The sequence below is a fragment of the Larimichthys crocea genome, chromosome X (genome assembly GCF_000972845.2).
Source record: "Larimichthys crocea isolate SSNF chromosome X, L_crocea_2.0, whole genome shotgun sequence".
NCBI classification, from domain to species: Eukaryota; Metazoa; Chordata; class Actinopteri; family Sciaenidae; genus Larimichthys; species Larimichthys crocea.
The window spans coordinates 31531480-31554362 of NC_040020.1; the positions used below are offsets into that span (position 1 = coordinate 31531480).

A 22883-nucleotide genomic window follows, 5' to 3' on the forward strand; every position below is an offset into this window, starting at 1 on the left:
TTGTTTTGCATGTGTAAGGTCAAGAGAGGATGCTTTACATGACAGCTGCATTTAAGTGCACGACGGTGCCTTTTTAAACATAGTAGTCCACAATATATTTCTTAAAGCTAAAAGCAGATATCAAAAGTGATTCTATGTGTTCAAAACAAATAATATATAAATTAATAATAAGATATAAAGAACAAATAAGATATAAACCAATATAAGACACTAAATGGAGTGGGATGAAACTATTTTTTTTATTTTACACTATATGTTGTTCCCTCTAGTATACATTTCCTTCTTTCTGTCAGATAATAGCGACAATGCAGTTTATAGTAATTGTGAATTTCTGGTGAAATGTCCAAAATTCAAGTTACTTACAGTGCGAGAACCTCCAAAGCAGATTTACCAGCTCAAATGGCCACAAAGCCAACAATGAGGACTAACTAGTGTCAAGAGACAGGTGTTACCAATGATGCTAATTAAGGTCCCGTTCTATTCAGGCTCTGCTACAATGAATGGAACAGAAACTTTAATTATCATCATTGGAAACACCTGCGTTGATCCTACTATTTCATGTCCAAATGGCTGCTGTGAAAAAAAAAAGGTCTACTGTGTGGAATGGTCGGGTTAAAATTACCCAAGGGTCATATCTTGGAAAAATAATGCATACATAATCTCCTGTTGTCAGGTATTGTATTATTAGTAATCGATACACACCACTTAAGACTTGCTAGTTGCTGAAGTTAGAAAATTACATGATACCGTTCAACAATAACGTTACCACTAACCTTAACGCCTTTTTACCTTTTACCTATTACCTTTTTAAAAGTTACTTTTTGCTCTGTACAGTTAGCTTTGCAGGCTACATATTGTTAATAGTATTTACCATTATGAGGAGAGTGGTCAGCTCTATGGAGTTTAAATTTCTTATCCAGCAATGAGGTCGGAGCTTTACTGCTTGCTGCTTTTGCAACATTGTGAAAGTCTGTCACTTTCAGTTTGGCAACTTTTCCAAGCACAGTGTAAAAAAGAGCCATAGAGACCTAATGTTAGCCAAAGCAACTTTACATATAAATGGACGTTCCCTACTTTTAAGACAACATCCTAGAAACTAGCTTACCCCTAAAATATACAGCATGCGGAACGGCTGCGTACTCCGCCGTCCGTCAACTCACACATAATCCGTTTGTGATGCGCTCAGGTGCGTCTCCACCGGCCACAGAGCGTCGCGAGAACGCACGAGATCTAGCGAATTCACGCATAATCGCGCAAATATTGCCGACTGTAGTCTCTTTGACTCCTGCAATGGCAATTCCATGCCGCATCTTTTTTCTGGTGTCCTTATAAAAAGGATGTGAGGTGTCAGAAATGATTACGCCTGAAAACCCCTCACCTGTTGACTTCAGGTCGGCCCCGCCCATTATGACGTGTTCTTGTAATGAAACTCGATCCGTGGTGAACAGAGTATTTTATTTTGAACATCAACCAGGGTTTTATTTTGTATTTCGTAGCCGATTTCCTTCCCCGCACGGTCTGCTCTGTGCTGAATTTATGCGTTGTGTTCCAGTGTCCGTGAAAAATAGAAGCTCTGCGTATGTGTTGCGGAGGACTGCCGGATGCCTCAGCGGGGACGGAGACTGTGTGAGCTGACACATTGACTAACATTGAAACGGATCGATCCAGAGCTGTTCTGCATGCAGTGTATTTTAGGGGTTACAGTAGTCAGACTGACCTTCATGGCTTTGAGCTGCAGTTGGAAGACCTGTTTAATTATTCCTGCCTCATACCTGGTAACAAGCTTGTGCTGTCCAATCCAGGTCACAGGTTGACAGTTGGGGTCACAAAAAAAACCTCTAGACACTTTTCACACTCTTATCCAGCATTGTACCAAGATAGATGCACAATAACATACTCACCCTGCAACAGGTAATTTAGCTGGCTTGCAAACTTCGCTGCCTCTTCCCTGCAGGCTTTAAAACTAAAAAAAAGGAAACACAGCCTCACCCTTGTGGCCATAACAGTTTTCTTTGTCACTGTGCACAGAGCAACAGAAAATTACCAAAAAGCATAAAACTAAATATAAAAAGATGGAAAAGTGCGACAAAGAGTAGTTTAACTCATTTCTGGTTGCTCTCAGGTCTGGTGTTGAACGGAGTGACGTCAGCTAAACTACTCTTGAACCAGATGCTGGTACAACCTCTTGCCGTCCTTTGTGATTGACTATGTCAGCAGCTCACAGCACTGTCAGCAGCCAATCAGGAGAGACACTCCAAGGTGCACTAGGATGTTATTATTGAACTATGACCAGGATGCACACTTTTCTGATATTTCGACATCAAAGATGATGGAAACCGAAGCATTAAAATGTGACCCTTATTGTGAGATTTAGTGGCCTGTCACTGGAGTTTAGTGTGGGGCAGCTGCTGTTTTTTTTTTTTTTTTCATAGATTTGCAGTTCAGTCATTTTGTGTAAGGGCAGAAAAATAATTGAACAAATAATTTGTGACAAAATTCTCATTTCGAAATAGATCATTCACATCAATGTAGTCTGTCATTCAAAAGAGTCATACAAAGCAGGCAACCTCTTCAGTCACTCATTCAGCAGGTATAAAAGTGATCCAGCTTTCTATTTGATAGCCAAACACAGCTCTTGGTCTCATGGTGTTCTGACTATCTGACTGCCGCTGACCTCTTTCTGCCTGTCAACCCCCAAACGCTCTGACCTCTCAGGTCACAGCTCTGTGACTGCTGCATCCATCAAGAAGCAGGTGAATGCTAACAAGCCCTACTGTCTCTCCTCTCACATCAGCTACGATGCTCTCTGAAGAGAATCCGAAAAACTCTCACACTTCTTTTTCCACGCACACTTTTAAAACTAAAGCTAAATGCACAACAGCAAAACAGCTGCCTCGAGTCATACTATTTCACTTTCATGACTACATAAATGTGTAATACATGGTGAATAGATCCTTTTCACAGCAGACATTTTGACTGTCAAAACAGGTCAAGCACAGTTGCAACTAAAAACATTAACTCACCTAAATGTGATGCAGCCATTATTAATGTAATTAATGCCAGCCGTATTTATCCTGCTTTGACAAGTCAAAATGTCTGCTGTAAAAACTGTTAAAATGGATTCAGAAAATTTTAATTCATTTAAGTGAGGCAACTGCCAAAGTTGTGGTTCCAGTTTGATTGAGCTGGCATTGATTTGGAGTTCAATTAAACGCAACAATGGAACCAAATAAATACGGCCAACTTGATTATGTAGGGAAATACCAAACTTTTACTCCAACACATAAATATATTTTTGACTTTAGTCCAAGATGATGTCACACCGGCTACTCAATTATATCCAACAACAAACAATGTTATATTGGATTATGCGGTCCTGTAATAGTCTGTATAAGAATGTGGAAATATACAGGATTATTTCTTGGAAGGGTACAGTAAAAATGTTGGTTGATTACATTTTCATTCACCTCACCAAGGAGAAATTATATTGCAAGTAGGACTCTGGATGTTTGCCATCTAGTTCCAATTACCTCTTGCTGCTTTAGTGACAATTTGCAGAGAGTCACGTATTTCAGCTTTAAATTTACATGTACTTCCTGCAGCATGACCTACAGTATACACAAACTCCTGGAATTATGTCCTGACATAATGTATATAGAGGCAGGACATCTGCACGTGAGCCCCAGCAGTTACTGTAGGTAGATTATGTTATTTGTACAATAAAAGGGACATCTCATGTCTGCAGAAATGTTCCAGGTGGGAACGTTGAGGAGTAAAATGTACTGAGCTAAATGAAGTGTGAGAGTGTTTTTCTTGCACCACTGAACTGTGAAAAGAGCAGTGCACAGTTTTGCGTGTGTTATCCAGACTTCTTTAACCTTCATAAGATTCTTTAAAGACAACCCATTAAGGCTACCTACAAACTGACAACCATAAACACTGGGTTTACCAAAAATGTGAGGAGCATTATATCAATGTAGTTATCAAGTGGGAACCTCCCAGAAAAGAGGCTGAACCATAAATAACGTGTCCATTTTTCTATCAAATACGTCAACAGGTTCACCCCATCTCTGTGCCGCTAAAAAAGCAAAAGCTGCTTCCAATTAGTAAATGGAGATCAAGTGATTTTAACGTAATTAAATTGTGAACTGTCTCAGTGAGTCATCACACTAGCTCTGGACATGAATAAAATCAGCTGGCAACATCCTGATATCCATTAATCTGAGAGGTGTCCAAAATTATGGGACGGCAGAGAAGACAGGGGCATTACTAGAACTTATAAATCTGAGTTACTGATGGATACACACACAGACAGCTGTGACAAAGGTAGACAGAACAGATATGGTGGCTAGGTGCCTCTTTTTTTACCAAAATACAAACACAGGCATACGGCTGCTGTCCGCCTCAGTGCTCTTCTGAACCCTGCCAGTGTTTCACACTGGAAGTATTTACTTTGGGTTTCACCCAAGGGTGCCACGACACACTGACTCACTCATGCTTTCATCCCAACTACTGCATAAAAGCGAGAACACAGGATGTTGTTTACTCCGCTGAGCCCAGTACACCCATGACAACCACATTTGATTTACGTCATACTCTGAGTTAGATGACCTGCCTGCATCACAGACAGACAGACAGAGGAAAACTCAAACAGTGATGGGACAGCAAATGTATAAAGATACAACTAAATGAAAGAAACAACGGCACAGTGTAAAAGTACTTGACAAGTAAAACTGCATTCAAAATGAACAAAAAATAAACACCACATTAGGAGTGGTGACCGTCCCCCCCCGTTAAACAGTGCACCTACTAAGTGTCTCCAGAGAAATGAGCTCAGATTGAATGTCAGGCGGTGTCTGGCTGATGGGTGGTGCTAGTAAGTAAGAAAGAGAGACAGAGGAGATTCTGTATTGACTGTTGTCTCTGTGACAATCAAAGATTTACATCCCCCTCCTACAAATGGATGACAGCCTGGATGGCTAGCCCATCCTGGTTATCTGGTTTAATACACCTGACTTTTTTAAATGACTACTGGCGAGTGGAAGTGGCCACATAGGACTGGGAAAAAAAGAGCCATCAGGTGGGCAGACATAGTAGGAGTGGTGGGCTGGACTTGAGAGAGCTCACTGCTTGTTTTATAGATATGATAGATATGATGTGATGTGATGTTCTCTTTAGCTTGATGTTTTGTGTTGCACAGGGATCTTTTTTTTTTTTTTTTTTTTTTAATTGAGGTTTAATTGAGGTTTAATTGAGGTTTTTTAAGTGAGGTGAGACCTTGTTTACTGTTTGTCTCTGTGTAGTGCAGAGAAATGGCATCCTCACCATTGCTGGCACAAATGAGGCATTGTGAAACAAAATAATATTTTTTTCTCTTTAGCTTTACCAATGAGTTTTCCAAAGTACAAGATACATCAAGATAGGAATAAAAAAAAAAAAAAAAAAGATTTGTCCACATTCATGAATTCATAATTTAAAAGTGTGTTTTCAATTGCTCAATCAATAACTGATTAAACATATAGCTATTTTGACTGCAGGTAGAGTTATACTGTGAAATATGTGATCTAAAGTTAATGTTTTAGTTGTCTGGCCCTAAAAAAAATGCAACAAAGTAATCTGTGTTTGCACATGCTCACACTGCAGGAGAGGACAGGTATAATCGCCAAGAGAAGACACCTGTTTGGTTGGACAATGGATGTGTAGTGACAATAAAAAGGACATGTTACACAAATTAATTGTAACCAGGATTATAATTCCAGAAAGACCATCAGGATCTTCCAACATATGCTGATTTTGAAGATTCTGCCATGGAGGTCAGTCCTACACAAAGTATGACACATTTGAGCAGTTAGGCTAGTGCCACAAGCAACCATGCAGGTTTTTTATTTTCTGAACACTACTTCTTTTAAGATAAAGAATAAGCCACTTCAATCACTATTCACACCCTCAGTGTGAATAGTTCTTATCTTGATCAAACAAACATTTAAACAGGATAAAATAAATGTTAGATTTATGTGAATGTGTCTCAGGACTGCAACATTCATATAACCCATTACGCTAAGCGCAGCTAAAACATTTTCAAACATTATTTTGGTGCTCACCTACTTTGTGGTTCACAGGCAAAACAGTCTGAAAAGGTTTTCATGTCCATTAATATTTCCTGGTTCCACCATGTTTGAGAGCAGGGGGGAACACAGTATGACTTCCCCCCCACAAAAACAGATAAAGCTGCTGAAGCTCCTGGATACATGAAAATTTCATTTTCTAATTATTCAGCAATTACTGGACAAATCTGTAAATATTTTGTTTGGCCATAATTTCTGTTTCTGTGTAGGTATACAGCAAGCTCCCCCACTGATGGTTTAGTCCTCTCCAATTGGTTACCAGCAGAGTATATAAGGGGATGGATGTGTAAGTGTTGGTTGTTGCTGCTGTGTCAATTATTATCAAACCTCTTTGCTTATTAAAGGCATAATGAAGCTTTCTGAAGCACTGATAGTTCCTAATACACTGTGTTGTAGGTGAACTACTCTTAACTTCATATGAAATGTTGCCCACTGCAAATAACCTGCAAGTGTACATTTGACAAAACAAGTTTAGTCTTCACCAGGGCAAGCTACGTATAAATTTGTATTTACATGTTTGTTTGTATACATTTTTTATGTATGTTATTTTTGTCTCTGTTAGAGCTGGAGAATATAGTTTGAAAATAGGGTTCATGTGATTTCATGAGGCAAAGACACTTAAATCTGGACTGACACTTCAATTTCAACTCCATCACTACTATAACCCATAAAAGGTGTATGTGACTCTGAACTCAAACCATTGACAGCATACATTAGTGGACAGAGCTTCCAGGTCTGAAAAGTGAAGCCAGTAAAAGTGCTTCAAACCTGCACTCTTCCTGTCCAGCAGGGGGGACTCTACTGGCTTGAAAAAGAAATCTGATTGTCTTATGAGACAACTTCTAACTTGAATTATTATTTTAGTAAACAGTTTCCTAATGTGTTTATGTTCTCATTGGCCAGTTTAAAGTCTGCTTTCATACAACATGATGTTCACTTTGTAAGTGATGGTCCCATTTAGTGTAAAATACATAATGAAGTGGGCTATGTTTTAGGCCTTTGGATGACAAATCATTTTCAGTAAGTCTGTCCAGCGCATCACTCATAACATTCAAATCAAACTGTAAAACCTTTAGCTTACTGTTTAGCTGTAATACAAGGAAGTGTGTGATCAAGTTGGCTGACATTGTCAAACCAAGGACAGGCCAACTCGTAGTACGTCACCCAACGGACTCCACACTCAGAGTCACTTCTGGCTTAAAAAAAAAAATTGGCAAAGACCATTATGCCAAGGCTTCAGGAAAGTACTCCACAAACCAAGTGGTAACGTCATGGTAGTGTAGTAGTAGGGTAGAGTAGTAGAGTGCTCAACACTGGCACTGCAGATGTCACTGAGTTTAAAAACAAGTTTCTGAGTTATGGTATCAGTTGTAAAATCACAGATATTAAATATAGGCCAAGACTTGATTTCCTCCAATCAAGTGATGCAACTGGCAGCACCATATCTGCTATCTACACTGGCTGTCTATTTATTCTCTCCATGTATCTTGTTTATCTCTGTTTGTCCCCATTGCAAGGCATTTTTGAATTTTCATCTTCTGCAACTTCTGCTTGTTGTTGGTTTAGTTTGACAGCTACACACTCTGACAGTGCCACTGTTTTGCCTCATGCCAGTGAGGCTCTATTCAGTAGAGAAAAGCTGACAAACAGAGGGATGGAGAACACTGAGATGGATTGATGGATAAAGGTATGAAGAGATGGATAAATAAAGTACTGAGACAAAAGAGGTCAGGAAATAAATGAACCAGAAACAACGGGCAAGAGTGCAGGTGTGAGATTGGACATGGTGAACAAGAATACAAGCACAAATGCACACACCTGTCAAAACGACTCCCAACTCTGATGAAATCCCTTTCTACAGCTCCAGTTCTGGGGTTAAAGCAAGAGGAAACTAGCTCCTAGTAAAGATTTCGATAACATTTAGATCTGATGATGTTACGCTGATGTCAAGTTTGGACCAACATGAGCCAAAATAGCAAAAAGAACAGATAGAGAGCAGAGAATATTTTTGGCTAAGAGGCAGAGTTTCAAGAGATCTGAACATAGATATTTTTTTTACGTAACTCACTCATCCAATAGCAGACTTGCTACCATGCTGAATATGTACAATAATAGCCAGGGCAGAAAACCTTATTGTTTTTCACTGTACCTTACCTTGTAGGACTTTGAAGTAGGACAGTTTTTTTTTGTTTGCATGCAGCCCTGAAGGATCTTAAGAGTTCAAATGTTCCCCTCTATCTGCCCACATGTGGCTCAGGGAAGACAAACCTTATGCAATGTCTTATCTGAAAATGTTATGATGCTGTGAGGTAATTTAAGTACGCAGTTATTTTTTATTCACCCTGGTAGCAGTTTGATTTACTGCGGGTGCAAAACATTCCTGAAAGTAGAGGAGTGTTCATTATAGTTAAGATATGAAGTGTATTTACCATTTACACTTTTTGTATATATTGTGTAAAACATATTCTTAAAGGTTATACACAGAAAATTCTGCCACTAGATGTTGCATTGGATCACAAGCATCTTTCCAAAATAAATGGGCGCTACGATCCACCAGACTCCATTGCCCCACTAAAAGTGCTTGCTTCTGCCACTGACAAGGTCAAACTGTTATTCTACGTGCAACATTATGGAAAGCTTTGGTACAGAGATAGACCTTAAAGAGTAAGATCCTTTTGGCTTAACAAGAAAGAGCTGATATCAGTTTCCACCAGACTCCATTGACAAAAACTACAATAGGTAATTCTTTACCAATTTCTGTGTTTTTTTGTCTAGCACTAAGGTTCTGCTTAACAAACATTAAAAGATCATCCTAATGCTTTGACTAATCTTTTAAGACAGACTTGAATTTTAGGGTAAACCTGTGCTAGTCAATATTAACAATGGGGAAAAATTACAATTTATTAGGTGAAGATAGTCACTCATAGTGATCGACCCACAGAGAATTATCTGCTATTATACCTAACTCTGCATTTTCCCTCTTTCAGTTCAACGTTTTATGGCCTGCAACATTGCTGGATCATTTCCAGAGGTAGCAGCAGCTGTTAAATCTCTGATACCCACTATACACTACCTGCTCAGCACCAAATGGCAGACAGAAAGAAACAGCTGAACTTAGTGGAGCATTTAGCAGCTAAAGCTATAGCACCAGATGTTTCACTGATGAGTGATCAGGAAAGAGTTAGAAGAAAGTGAATAACAGACATATATTCACAAGTAGACATGACTCCAAATAAAGGATAATATTGATGTCTGATTAATAGATAAACAGTCAAATGTTTTTGAACTTGCTCATCATATCAACTTAAAAGGTGACAACATGGTTAGTCAGTCAGTGTTGTTCCTACAGGTCGTTCTGCTGCTCTCAAGTGCAAATCTCAAGTTTTTTTAGCTGAGTAATCGTTCTGCATGGATACATTCTAGAGACATTACCTGCTTTCCTTGTAATTGCTTTTCACATTTAAGCATTCAGCTGTTTTACTTAGCACGAGCGACTTACATACACTTTCAAAGGTGGAATAAGCTTCATTTTCCTTGATCCACTGACCAAGGAGCCAATTAGGAGTACAAAGGTCTCTGTCTCAGCAGACTACAGTAAATAAACTGCTATTCCTCCTCTGTACGTCCTTTATCAACAGTGACTGAGCATTGAGATGAAGACGCTCCAGGGCCTGCAGGCTCACTGTTCTGTATCTCAGTTTGGTTTGAGCCTTGTCTGTCAAAGTCAAGTCATATGATGAATAATCTCAGACACCAACAACCAAGCTCATTTTGACCAAATTGGGAAGTCTGATGGGAACATGTAATTATAAGAGGAAAAAAGTTAAACTATCAGACCTAAACCTTTTAATGACTTGGGAATTACCCAGATTAATTCTAATTAAGCACATTTGAAAGGCTCCTAATTAGGTTTACTCCTACACTGCAAATTTGGATGAAACATGGCTATAAATCGAATCACATTACAATTGTGGGCTTGTTGGAGGCGTTAAAAGTAATGGTCAAGAGCTCTTCTGATTCTGACTGCAATATTTCAGACACCAGCTGTCTTATAAAAACATGTTTTGAAGGGAGCCTTAATTTTAGCAGTGTTCTGCCTTTCAGGAAACACACTGACTGTGGATGCTATAAATAAATGTCAAATTTGTAAACTTGATGAAATGATCAATAATCAATTATTTGTTGATTTCTGGACCACCAATCATTCATTAATACTACAGATAAAGATGAACATAGAGGTACAAGACTGATTTACACATTTTTAATTAATCATATCATATAATAACCAATCCAACTTTGAGATTCCTGATTGCCAAATATGTAATTTGTGATATATCGTTTATGGAAATCTTAAGCAAAAATCATCATAAATATACAAAGCTTTTCAAGATCGTCCAATGCAGTGTCATTGCGTAGTTGGCTGATTGGATTTCTGACCATCTGATCCTCATTTTTGCTGTATTTACAGAATAATAATGAACAATCCCACTGAATATTTGATCAGACCAAATACTAAATCAAAGTTTTATCAAAGTTTGTGTAATTTCTTTGAGAAATTTGCAACAATGTGTACCCAGACAAAATACTAATACAATTTAATATTAACCAAATAATATTCACAGATTTGACATGTTAGGTGTAAAGCTACTTCATACTCATCCCATCATAAATTATACCCTTTTCATTTTTTCAGGCAATTTCCTGTTAGAAATGAAAAAACGTCAACTTGAACCTGGACTGAACACCTCCACAGAGCTTTACCAGCCTTACCTGTCTGTCAGGTGCTCTGATGTCCAGCGGGTACTAAGCCTGCGGGTTCCGGGGACTCCAGACCCGCCCACCGGGTCTCCGGTGGCTCCGACCTGCTCACCTGTCGGACGGAGGTGGCTGGAAACCAGTCAGCGGTGCTGGGAGGACTGGACAGGCGGAGACGAAACAGTAACGTATCCACTACCGGAGGGGAGGAAAACTCCATGTTCACATCCAGAACATCCCGACAAAAGTGATGTCCGCTGGTCAATGAATGTCACTGCGATGCCAGCTGAGGATCCTGTAAGAGTTTGTGACGCTGAGCTGGAAAACTGGGAAGCAGTCAGTGCATGTGTCGGTCCAGTCGTGTTTAAAGGTCTGTTCTTCTTAAAAGGACGTTTCGCTCTGCTCTCTCTCTCTCTCTCTCTCTCTCTCTCTCTCTCTCTCTCTCATCTCCCTCCAACATCCACTCCCATCATCATCTGTCTCTCCCTCTACCTCTCTTTGTGTCTTTAGGTCTCACTCTCATCCCCTCACTCCTCATTGTATCTGAAATCCCCGCACCCTGATTAACTGTATGTCAGTAAGTGTGACAAGGCATACAGTGTTATGAAATATCTTGCATGATTTGCACTTTTGTAGATTTACTTCATTTTATCCCGTATAGTCTATATGTTCTGTAATTCTTCTGTCTGTTACACCTGTATGCCATGTCTGTCTATTCCCCATCCCCAGTCCTCATGTATCCCCATCAAATGTTATTTTGTTGTTTTCTTTATTTGTTTATTTTAGTCTTTTATTATCTGATAGGTGTCTATATTGTACAGATTGATATATTGATCTATATTGTACAGACAAATGTTGAGAGGCACACAGAAAAGACAAATTTGTGATTTGGGGCTGACTTGACAACTGACGGACACATTTCTACATACACACGTATGTTCATTTTCCTTTATTTAACTATGAAAAGTCTCACTGACGAGAGCATGGAGACACAATAAATACAACGCAAACAACATAAACAGGCTGACAGGCAACTCCCACGCGGAGGACAACTACTTACTGTATTATAATTATCAGTATCATTTACAGACATGTATGGATATTAACATAACAGATATTAAACAGAGATCGTCATTGTTTCCCCCTCTGTCTCCCTGTGGTGTTGCTGGTCCATTCACCGGTGTATGTCTTTAAGAGAGAAGAAAGGAGATTAGGAGGGCGATAGAGAAATTTTGAGATCATTTTAAGCAACTAGGCTGAAGCAGCAAGACCAATGTCACAGGGATCTGACTTTGTTCTTTTTCTTTCAAGCTGTGATGCAGCCGGAAAACTCACCTCAAACTGGTGACACTGCTGATGCACACTAACATTTGAGTGTGTGTGTGCATGTGTTGGCATTTCTCTATGGCTCTTAAGTCTTTGTGTAGCATGTTGTGTACCAAGAGTCATATTATGTGTGTGTGTGTGTGTGTGTGTGTGTGTGCGTGTGTGTGTGCGACAGCCTCATGGCAGAGGATGTCCGACTCAGCATCTTCCCACCATGTTCACATCCAATAATAATACATAGCTCCCAAAATTTTAAGCCTGTAGTCGTACATACTCTCTCTCTCTCTGTCTGTCTCTCACAGACACACACACACACACACACACACACACACACACACACATAAGGGATTCAAATATTGCAGAGGTGCAGCACAGTTTAACCTCATTTAAGGACACAGAAATCAACCTGGCTGTTGTACTGCAGCGACTCTCTAGGGAACTGTAAGCATGCACAAACACACGTCCACACTCACTCACAAATGACACAGGCTGCAGCATTGAGGCTTCTGTGCCATAGGAGCCAGAGCAAGTCTCATACGGTAAACACTTCACATCTTAAATGGTGTTCTAATGATGATAGGCAGGACAGGACATCGCCTGAAGGTTAAACTAATGTGTTAGTGTCTGAGGCAACGTGCACACATCACAATTTGCTTGTGTCTCATTCTTCTTAATGAGGAAACTGTAGCTATGAAGAGTTCCCTCAATACTTGCCTGTGTAATTTATTGATTATGATTATTTACCTTCTAGATTTTGACCTTTTTATCATTTCCTTTCCAGCACTTAAAGGACCAGTGTGTATGATTATCTACATCTAGTGGTGTAGTTGCTGGTTGCCACCCCTTCGCAAAAAAGCAAAAGGCTCATTCGAAGCCAGTGTTTAATTTGTTCATTCTGTGCCGCTGTGGAAACATTCGTCATCGGTGCAAGAGGACGCCGGGTGTTAAAAAGCTCATTTTAAGGTACCAAAAACACAATGCTTCTTATTTTCAGGTAATTATACACTAATGAAAAACATAGTTGTGCATATTATGTTTTATTTCTGCCATATTCTATAACCAGACCTGAAAATACTGAAAATACTAGCTGAGCTCAGCACAAGGTATGAAGCTACGGTATATATATTTTTTCTTTAACTTCCTTTTTATCTTCAGGCATGATAAATATGTGACTAAAATGTATTTTGTTACTGAACTATCCTGGGGTTTTGGACAAAACAAGACATTTGAGAACACCAGCAAAGTGATCAACATCTTTCCACACTTCCTGACATCTTCTGGACCAAACAACTAATTGATTCATTTGGAAAATGATGTACAGATTAATCGATAATGAAAATAAGTTGCCCTTCAGCAAGGCACTTAAAAAAGCAGAGTAATGTTTTTTTTTTACAGCAGGAAGGCGGGGATTAAGCCTGGTCTGAGGTCTGAAACATAACTCAGTAGAGAAATACAATAAATTTTAAACTCTTTACGTCTGTTTTCCTCCTGCTTGTGATTTGCATAATGCACTCACTCGCCGATATGAAATCACTCAACCAAAGTGACAACATGAAGACATTCTGTAGACCACAAATCTGTGGAAGTCACATTGCAAATGAACAGCAGGTAAATGACAGAACAAATACAGACTCATGGGATTATGTGGGATATGTGGGTCTCTCTAAACCTCCTGCCACTACCTGCCATACATCACCAGGAAACCTAATAAAGAAGTTAATGAGATAATTATCAGTGCCATTAGAATATTTTTGGGAGGGGAAATGATTTCAGTTGAATTTTAATCTCTTTCACCAATAAACCAATTGGTGGAGGCCTCAGGGATTGGACTCAAGTTATTTCCTTACGATTCATTAGAGATTTTCTCATTTGTGGTGCTGTTCTGCCCTCTAGTGTCACAGAGTGAGAAGAAGGGCCTGTTACACTCAGCTCTCATTGGTCAGGTCCAGCTGAGCAGAATATGTAGATTAGATTTAATTAAAATCGCCTCCAGCCCATCACCCACTGAACTTAAGCTCCACATTCAGCAAACTGTGACAGTTTTTAATATCCAAATTACGCAGCCCACCGATCAATGCAAACGATAAATGCTGACTCGGACAAATTCAATTTCCTCTCCTCTGATAGAAATCAACAACAAAATGCACTATGACTGGGACAGACAGAATTTAAAAACCACAACAATGGAATAAAGGGAGTGGTTAGTGCTCCAAAAACGAGCAAATTAGTGGTGCGAGTCAAAAAAATTTAGGAGAAAATCCAGTGGTGTTTGTTGAAATGTTGGCTGCAAACCAAGAAGCACAAGTAGCCACTCCACATGGTTGCAGCAGAGGCAGGCCTGGAGAGATATGAGTTATATAGCACTAAATCAGTCTTACGTCCAGCTTACTCCCCAGCTTCCTGTCTGTCATCGGCACACACACACATAAGCAGTTAATGATGTGTGCCCCTACTAAATTAGAGGTTTGGTTGGGGATAGACCTAACTCTATGTGCTTTACTCCTAAACAGACAAGATGAGGGAAAGTATACGCTTAATTCTTATTAAGGAAGGAAGTCAGCTCTTTGTACAGCAACTAGTCCTTCATATTTGATATTTGAGGCTTAAACAAACTACCTTTGTATAATCGAGATTGTTTAGTTACAAGTGTTCACACAATCTGATAACTTCAGATAGGCTTGCTAATAAGTCTAATAAGTTTATTTAACAAATAGACTGTACCAACTATTTGATGTGATCCAATAAGCCTGTTTTAATATATGTACCAAGGACTCACTGGAAAGCAATACTGACACAGAGCAAATTATCCTAGTGAAATAACTTTAATGAACTTAAATTGATCAGATGGCTTTACTTCCGGAGGCACAAGTGTTTTCTTTTAACAAACTTCCTGTTATTCCCCCCCCAAAAAGTTGTAATTGCCACAAGGATGTTGACATTATTTACAAGTTATAGACTAGTAAATAATGTACTTCAAATGTGACGTGAGCTTGGCATTAACATCTTCTTCCGAAGACAAATAAAAACAAGCAGTTCCTTTTAAAACCGTACAACTTTATTTTACGCTATGATGCAAACAGATCAGCCAAACGGTAAAATTCAAAAGTTTTCGTCAATAAACAAACTTAGAAAAAGATTTTAAAAAGAGAAAAACATGAAAACGCAGTCAAAGACCATCTTTACAGTTTCCTCCTTGCTGTCCATCCCTCCTGGTCATCTGTTTTCTCTCTCTTCTTCGTTTTCTATCACATTATCTTTGTCTCTGTTTTTTTCTCCATGATAGCCAGGAGGGCCAATCAGCTGTTTGGTCAGCAACTCCAGCATCCACAATTTACTTATGTGCTCTTCTGTGACTGACCCTTGGTTACCATGGTGGCGACATTGGCTGTGGGTTCTGGAGGTAGGACATCACGACTGCTGAGATAGACAACCTGCAGACAGCAAAGAGGATGGTGGAAGACGTCATGTAAACTGAGCTATTTTAGTTTTAAAGTCACACTGAAATTATTCAGAGACAAGCCTTTGTCGAGGTGTACACAAATGATTCTGTGACCACAGAATAATCTTTCTTTGCATTTTTTGCGGTCCTTGAGCAACTTTGTTTGTGTGACTTTACTCTTTACTTATTGCCTGTGAAGCAAAAACACACTCCAGCTGTCTTTTAATTATTCGACGACATATTTTGCTGACAAAGAATTTATCCCCGAGCCATTTGAAGCCACTGTGTGGTTAATTTATCAAAACATGTATGAGAAAAAAATAAAAAAAATCACAAACCTGCCCTCCTCCCTCAGTGCTTTCTTCCTGTATAAGCACTTACCTTTTAAAAAAAAATAACACAGGGATGCTTACATCATACCTTGGCTATTGACAAATGCCCTAAAACTGGCCTTGAACCAGCATCTACTGTACACACACGACGGTGCATTAAGTTCATTGTCTGACATTATTTGCTGAGCCAAACAATTTGTGTTACTAAACTATGAGCACATCAAGCTCGTCTTTAATACAACCTCATCTAGACGATGGACCAGAGGGTTTTTCCTCATTGCAAATCTGTCTGCGAGGCCTGGACAGGTGCCCTACTGTACTACTCTTTTATAAGCAAATGGAAATGTACCACCTCCGGAGGTCAGACAGTTAAAAGCTTTTGAACATTAGTGTTGGCTCATCTCAAGTCCCTGTGGCAGACAGAAACAAGTCTTAACTACAGTTTTAAAGCTGTAGAATTCTTTAATGTAAATGCATAGTACCCTCATTGGCCTGTTTTATGACTAAGAGTTGCAACAGAGAAGAGGTCCACATCCCCAGTAACGGAGACAGTAAAGATTTCTCTTAGTTTGTCTAATGTAAGCACATGATGAAATACATGGGGAACCTTGGGCTGGACAAATTTGATAAATTAATTATCAGTATACTGATATATGAAAATTTTGTTTTGACAAACATATTTAGTAGTATGGTAAATATATGTAAAATAATCAAACTAGGTTCTGCCATTGTGGATTACATACAAAGCTTTTACAAATCTATTTATTTTTTTTATCCTGTATGCATAAATACACCGTGATACTCACATGAAGCTGCTCATCATCTGTTTAGTGTCTTCTGAGCTTCTGGAGTTTGCAAAGCTGATGAAAGAGCAGTAGACTGCGATCCAGGCACACCACTTCAGCTGAAACACACAACAACAAAAACAACACGCAGGTTAGCTGGAAGAGATTGTGTGTAAGAATACAAAGACTTGTATCGATGTAACAGGATAACAGATGTTCTGCTAGTTAACAGATGTTTGTTTGGGGACAGACAGACTCAGCAAAAAAAAAAGAACAACACTCAGCAGACAAAGGCCTGTGGAGATGAATGAACACTTAGGAGATCACTGGACAAGAGCATAGATGATAAATGGCACTAATCAGTGAGTACATGGCGACCTTGTATTTGTTGACGTCATTTGGAAACTGCACGTATCCTGGCCAGCAAACAAAGATGAAGTGGTGAATCCCACACTTACAAATCCCAAACAGGATGACAACACTCCAAGGAAAAAGCTTTTCTCAAGGCAGAAGGTGAGCCCACATGCTCCTTTCTTTTTGTTAGGTGCTGCCATTATTTTGTATGCATATTGTAACACATTCAGTTTTTCGAGTGTATTTTTAGCATGGGTGATTTCTTTGCTGACAGTCCTTGCCAGTCTCTGCCTAATAAATACTGAAATAATCTCAGGAAACAATGTACACATATAAATATAAACTAACAACATGTAAAATAGTTCTTTGTTGATAAAAAGACAGTCAATTAAACAAATTAACTACTACTGGACTGGGAGGGATGGAGGGAGGGTGAGGGCACACATGAGCCTGCTGCTGTCGCCTCTTTGTTTTGTTTATTGCGTCCTCAGTTCTGAATGTGAAAAGCAGCGCTTCATTCTTTCATGGTGAGTTTACCTTTAATCTTCTAAATGGAACGACTGGGCTGGACCATGATTTACAATTCAGGGGCAACACCCCTTTCATGTGGACACACAGACCCATATAAACATAGGCAAAGGACAAACGAGAGGTGGGGGCCACAGTGTGTGAAAGTACGTGGGTAGGTCACCTTGAGCATCAGCCCACACATGCTGAAGATCATGCCGAGCAAGTTCATGTAGTCAGGCGTGGGATCCTCCAGTGTGGGATTGGTCTCGGTGCTTGGTGGCTTGTACCTGCAACATCACAAATGCATGAAGCAAAACTACAGGATGTAATACTATAATAACAATATATTTATGCAAAACCCACTGTTAAATCACTGATCCGATACTACTTTTACAATATCACATTACAACCTATATGTGATTGTCACTCTGGCCTGACTTTTAGTTCATCCCAATAGTGTTGCATGGGGTTCAATGGGGGCTTTGTGACAAACATACCCAGCATACAAATCACAGACTAGTTTAAGGGATTTGACCATAACTCCAAGATGTCCCACTCCAACTAAGGAGGGCCAGCCCAAAATTACACTTAACAGGGACTACTAGGATGTCCACATGACCCGTGTCCACACAGCCTGACTCCAGCTGTCTTCTGTTAAAAGTTGTACATGGTGAATCGTCGTGGTAACCAGAGGCGGTTCACTGAAAAGAAGCCGGAGGAGGCGACCTGTTAACCGGCTACCACGGAAGAGACGAGGGCAAATAGTATCATTTCCTAACACGTGAACTGTCTATGATTATATCACTAACAGTGGAGTAAACATTAAACAATCGGCGTTATTGATAATTGTCTCTTTGACAGTGTATGAACTAAATCAGCTCTAATCTCTAATCCCTTTAAGACACGCTCATGGCTGCTGTTAAAGGTTAGCTCGCTAGTTAGCCGTTAGCCACCGTTAACCTCAGCTAAAACTTGTTTTTTTTTTATTTCTGAATGAAACCACTCACCTTAAAATCTTATTCGGCCTCCTTGGGTCTGCCATGTTGTTGGAAGACATCATATATATTACAGTTTGTCCACGGCGTGGTGTATTTATGACCAAATGTAACGTTAAAATCCGTTGACCGTTGGACAGCTGATCGGCCTCGTCATGGATAGTAGTAATGTGGAGAGGAGGGGGGAGCTATATCCGGTGAATTTCAAAATAAAAGCACCAGCCTACTCGACAGCCTTAAGGTGAAACGGCGGGGGGAAGGTTTTGAACTTTTATTTTGACAGGCGATCCCAGTGTGCATTGCGCGTGCTAGCGAACATGATGGGTCAAATGAATGAAAGGATCTGCTGATGTTGTTAAAACTTTGGATGAATATAGTATTAATAAAGTCATTATTATGCTAGTTGCACCAGGAAGTATCAACATGACACCCCGCTGAAATTCTGGTAAACTTTACAAGTGAGTTAACTAATTAACTAGCACGGTTAAGGTTAGCTTTTGCTAGAAAGCTGCATGCTGTTCAGTAAAACACGATCGCTCTGTCTTGAGTAATCTAATGTTCAAGCTGGTTTCCTCTTCATAAACTCTAACTAGTTGTACTGATCATCACGTGGCAACCTGTTTTCCCCACACAGGATATGTCATGGCGTTTCCTCAGCCCAGACCTCAGGCTCCTCAGCTTCCACAACATCTGCTCAGGACCGTGGACTGTCAGCAAGGGGCTGTCCGAGCTGTCCGCTTTAACGGTGAGACAGAGACAAAGTGTTTATCATCCTGATGTTGAGATGTTTGCAGAGGTAGCTTGAATGTCCTGAGATATTAGTTACACACAGCCTCCTTTCAAGTGTGAACTCCATGTGTCATCCATCATGTGTCATCATACCTGCTTCTGTGTCCTGTCTCTCTGTCCTTGCTCAGCCGATGGGAACTACCTGCTGTCTTGTGGCAGTGACAAATCTCTAAAGCTTTGGAGCGTGAGCCGAGGGACCCTGCTGAAGACCTACAGCGGTCATGGATACGAGGTCCTTGATGCTGACGGGTGAGAGATTGTGTCAGGAAAGGTTAATTCAACAATATCAGATGTTGTGATCTTGTGAGAAGAGAGTGATAAAGAAAGAAAAATAAATGATATGCTGAAGAGATCTCTGCCCCCCTGCAAGAAGTAACTGTGTTTGTCTCTCGTTGACTGTTTTAACAGTTCCTATGACAACAGCCAGCTTTGTTCCTGCAGCTCTGATAAGACAGTAATCCTGTGGGATGTCGCCACAGGCCAGGTCACACGCAAACTCAGAGGTCACGCTGGGGTCAGTTCTGCCGTTTGTAACTTTTGTCATGTCCACTGCTGAACCTGCATCTTTTCAACTTTTCTTGTGTCTTCATACTTTTTGTTTTATTTGTTCTTTCTTTTCCGCTCACAGAAAGTCAACTGTGTCCAGTTCAACGAGGAGGCAACTGTCATCTTGTCTGGTGAGTCTTCACACAATGTAAAATGCCACTTGAACACTAAGTTTTCTTTGTTTCTTGGTCTGCGTTTATGTTCAGTTGCAACCAACTCATCAATTAATACTGATAATTAAGTGATTCTAATTGTGTTTTAGTGTTAACTCAGCACATGTGTTGATAGTTTTTTTTTTTTGTGGTCTGAGTGTATGCTGGGTTTATTTCTCCTCCTCTAGGGTCCATAGATGGGACAGTTCGGTGCTGGGATACTAGGTCCAGAAGATTTGAGCCCATTCAGATATTAGATGAGGCTCGAGATGGTATCAGCAGTGTGAAGGTGGCTCAGCATGAGCTACTTACCGGGTCAGTACAGTAGCGATTATATCTCCTGCTCATTCAGACTGTTGCAGTTTTTCTTTTACTAAAATCGTGATCTTTTGTTTAGGTCAGTGGATGGCAGAGTGAGACGCTACGACCTGAGAATGGGACAGCTGCATGTTGACTTCATCAGCAGTTAGTGGTCTTTTTCAAAATATCTTTTTAACATTTAGAAAGAGTAATAATGATATATGTTACTCATGTTATTGGTAGAAGTTATCGAAGTAGCAGTAGTTATACCAGTTGCTGTAGTGATAGTGCAGTAACCTTTATTTAAGACCATAGAAATGCGACACAGATGCTGTAAGTAACATTGAAAATGAAGAACTCTGTAATCTGTTTGTGTGTTCCAGGTCCCATCACATGTGTGTGTTTCAGCCAGGACGGTCAGTGCACTCTGAGCTCCAGTCTGGATTCAACAGTCAGACTACTGGACAAGAGCACTGGGGAAATGCTGGGAGAGTGAGTGCTGTGCTTCACTCATGGCTTCACGTACTAATCCATGGAGCAGTTTTGGTTTAAAAAGAAATGCCACAAAATATTACTTTAGAATTATTATGTTTTTTGTTTTTTTTTAATATTGGTAATGTAGAAATCCAGGTGAACATGATTCAAGTAAAACCACGATCAGCAGTTTACTGAAAACTTTATTAGGTGGCACACTTGTAATTTACACCTTACCTTAAATTGGTGAAAGCATTTTTGATCCCCAGTAGGGTATGACATGACAGGTACACATTTTGGATGCAGGCCAGGACATCGAGATGTGGATGTAAATCCTTTTAAATCAATCAGCTCCCTCTAAAATTCTCAGTGTGTTTGAGTAAAGATCATCAGAAACCAAAAGCAATGAGTACTAATCATCTTTAAGTGTAATATCACACTAAAAATGTATTAAAGCTGTCATCGTTTAACAATTTTAGCAATTTGAACATCACGGAGTGTGTTTATATGCACATTGGTATTTTGGTTTTGGATCGTCTATGTGGTATGTGATCGTCTAGGTGTTTTGCTTTTCATCAATATCTTAGCCGTTCTTTTTTTTTTCCATCTTTAGTTACTTCAACAGTTGAGAATGATCACATTTTGATTTTGTGGCTGAAGTTTTAAATCTTTTATATATAATTTCCATCATAATATACATCAACAACATTTTCTACTTATGAAAACTAGGCAGTAAGAAAATGAACTAGTCCATGATGACAAAAACGAAGGCGAAATTTATTCGACATTTTAGTAAAACTGGTCAGGAGATTAGTCACTAGCTAAACTTAATATACAATACGAAAGAAACAACTGCTGCCCTGTACTGATTAGAGAAATGAATGACCCAAAGTTGAACAATGACTTGTACAGTCATGATGTGTATGTTTGTTTGTTTAACTCAGGTACACAGGACATAAGATGAAGGGCTACAAGCTGGACTGCTGCCTGTCCAGTAAAGATACCCACGTCCTGAGCTGCTCAGAAGACGGTCACGTCTACTGCTGGGACCTGGTGGAAGTAAGTGCCTGATTAAATGTGTGTTCATAGTGTATTTAAAATATTGGGTTTATCATAAGCATTTTACAAAACTCAAGTAGACCAATATCATGCAGAAAAGCAGCCTGTAAGTCAGGAGTACCAGTACACAAACAGAGGATAATTAAAGTTGTATATTACATAAACCTCCAAAAAGACCTCCAAAATTATAGTTTATCTGCCAAATTTTAAATAAATATGGTTTAACCTTATGGTAGAAACCGATATAGAAAGTGCACTGTGTAATGTTTGCATTGTTTGTTTGTTTTTTTAATCTCCAGGGATCTTTGTCCTTAAAATTGCCAGTGGGAAAGGCTGTTGTCCAGTCACTGTCCTTCCATCCCACAGAGACCTGCCTCCTCACAGCCATGGAGGGGCGTGTCCAGGTATGGGGGGCAGAGCCAGAGGAGACAGAGGAGGATACAATGGCCTCATAGACACGGTGAAAGTAGTCAAGGGCCACATTTACATGCTGAGAGATTCACTTTTTCTGTTCATAACTTGATAAAACTTATAGTGGCATTAAAACATTGTACTACTACGCAATTAGTTTCTGTGTGTAAACAGCATTGTTGGAGGTTTGGTGCCAGGTCCTGGCAATCAGTCCTAGGTAATTAGAGGTGAACTACCCAGATACGCAGCAGAAATTCAGCTTATGTTTTATTGTTAGTTAAATAAAAGTTGAAAATAACTTGATTGAATTTTGTACATGATCTGCATGTGAATCTAATTTTAGTTCATGAGTGAATTATAAAGATAACTAATTCATCAAGGACTTAGATTTTTGTATGTGTGCTAAACTTGTATTTTTGTACAAAACATTGAATAAACATTTTCTTGTATAAGTTACACCACACCATGTAAGTTCTCTCTTTGAGCTGATGACACTCACACCAACACTGCTTCATTCTGTACAAGTTTAGC

At 39.5% G+C, this 22883-nt stretch overlaps 3 protein-coding genes across 3 annotated transcripts in view; 1 reads left to right on the top strand and 2 right to left on the bottom strand.

Moving 5' to 3' along the window:
* The window catches only part of cacna1ab (calcium channel, voltage-dependent, P/Q type, alpha 1A subunit, b), a 166818-nt gene extending 160663 nt beyond the window's left edge, over nt 1-6155 (bottom strand). Inside the window, exon 1 of the mRNA XM_027282430.1 lies at nt 6102-6155. Within this exon, the coding sequence (XP_027138231.1) occupies nt 6102-6151 (50 nt within the window). The 5' untranslated portion in view covers nt 6152-6155. The remainder of the gene's footprint in view (nt 1-6101) is intronic.
* A 9084-nt stretch (nt 6156-15239) lies between these two features.
* wdr83os (WD repeat domain 83 opposite strand) lies at nt 15240-18812 on the bottom strand. Its single transcript, XM_010750780.3, has 4 exons — nt 18634-18812; nt 17808-17913; nt 16784-16881; nt 15240-15637 (listed from the first exon to the last, which is right to left on the bottom strand). Exons 1-4 carry the CDS (start codon nt 18684-18686, stop codon nt 15571-15573), a joined length of 324 nt encoding a protein of 107 aa, XP_010749082.1. The 5' UTR covers nt 18687-18812; the 3' UTR covers nt 15240-15570.
* Nucleotides 18813-18919: 107 nt separating this feature from the next.
* On the top strand, nt 18920-22808 carry wdr83 (WD repeat domain containing 83). The gene is made up of 10 exons (XM_010750781.3): nt 18920-19079; nt 19256-19366; nt 19539-19659; nt 19819-19924; nt 20039-20087; nt 20297-20423; nt 20506-20573; nt 20792-20900; nt 21827-21941; nt 22241-22808. Exons 2-10 carry the CDS (start codon nt 19264-19266, stop codon nt 22394-22396), a joined length of 954 nt encoding a protein of 317 aa, XP_010749083.2. The 5' UTR covers nt 18920-19079; nt 19256-19263; the 3' UTR covers nt 22397-22808.
* The last annotated feature ends 75 nt before the right edge of the window (nt 22809-22883 follow it).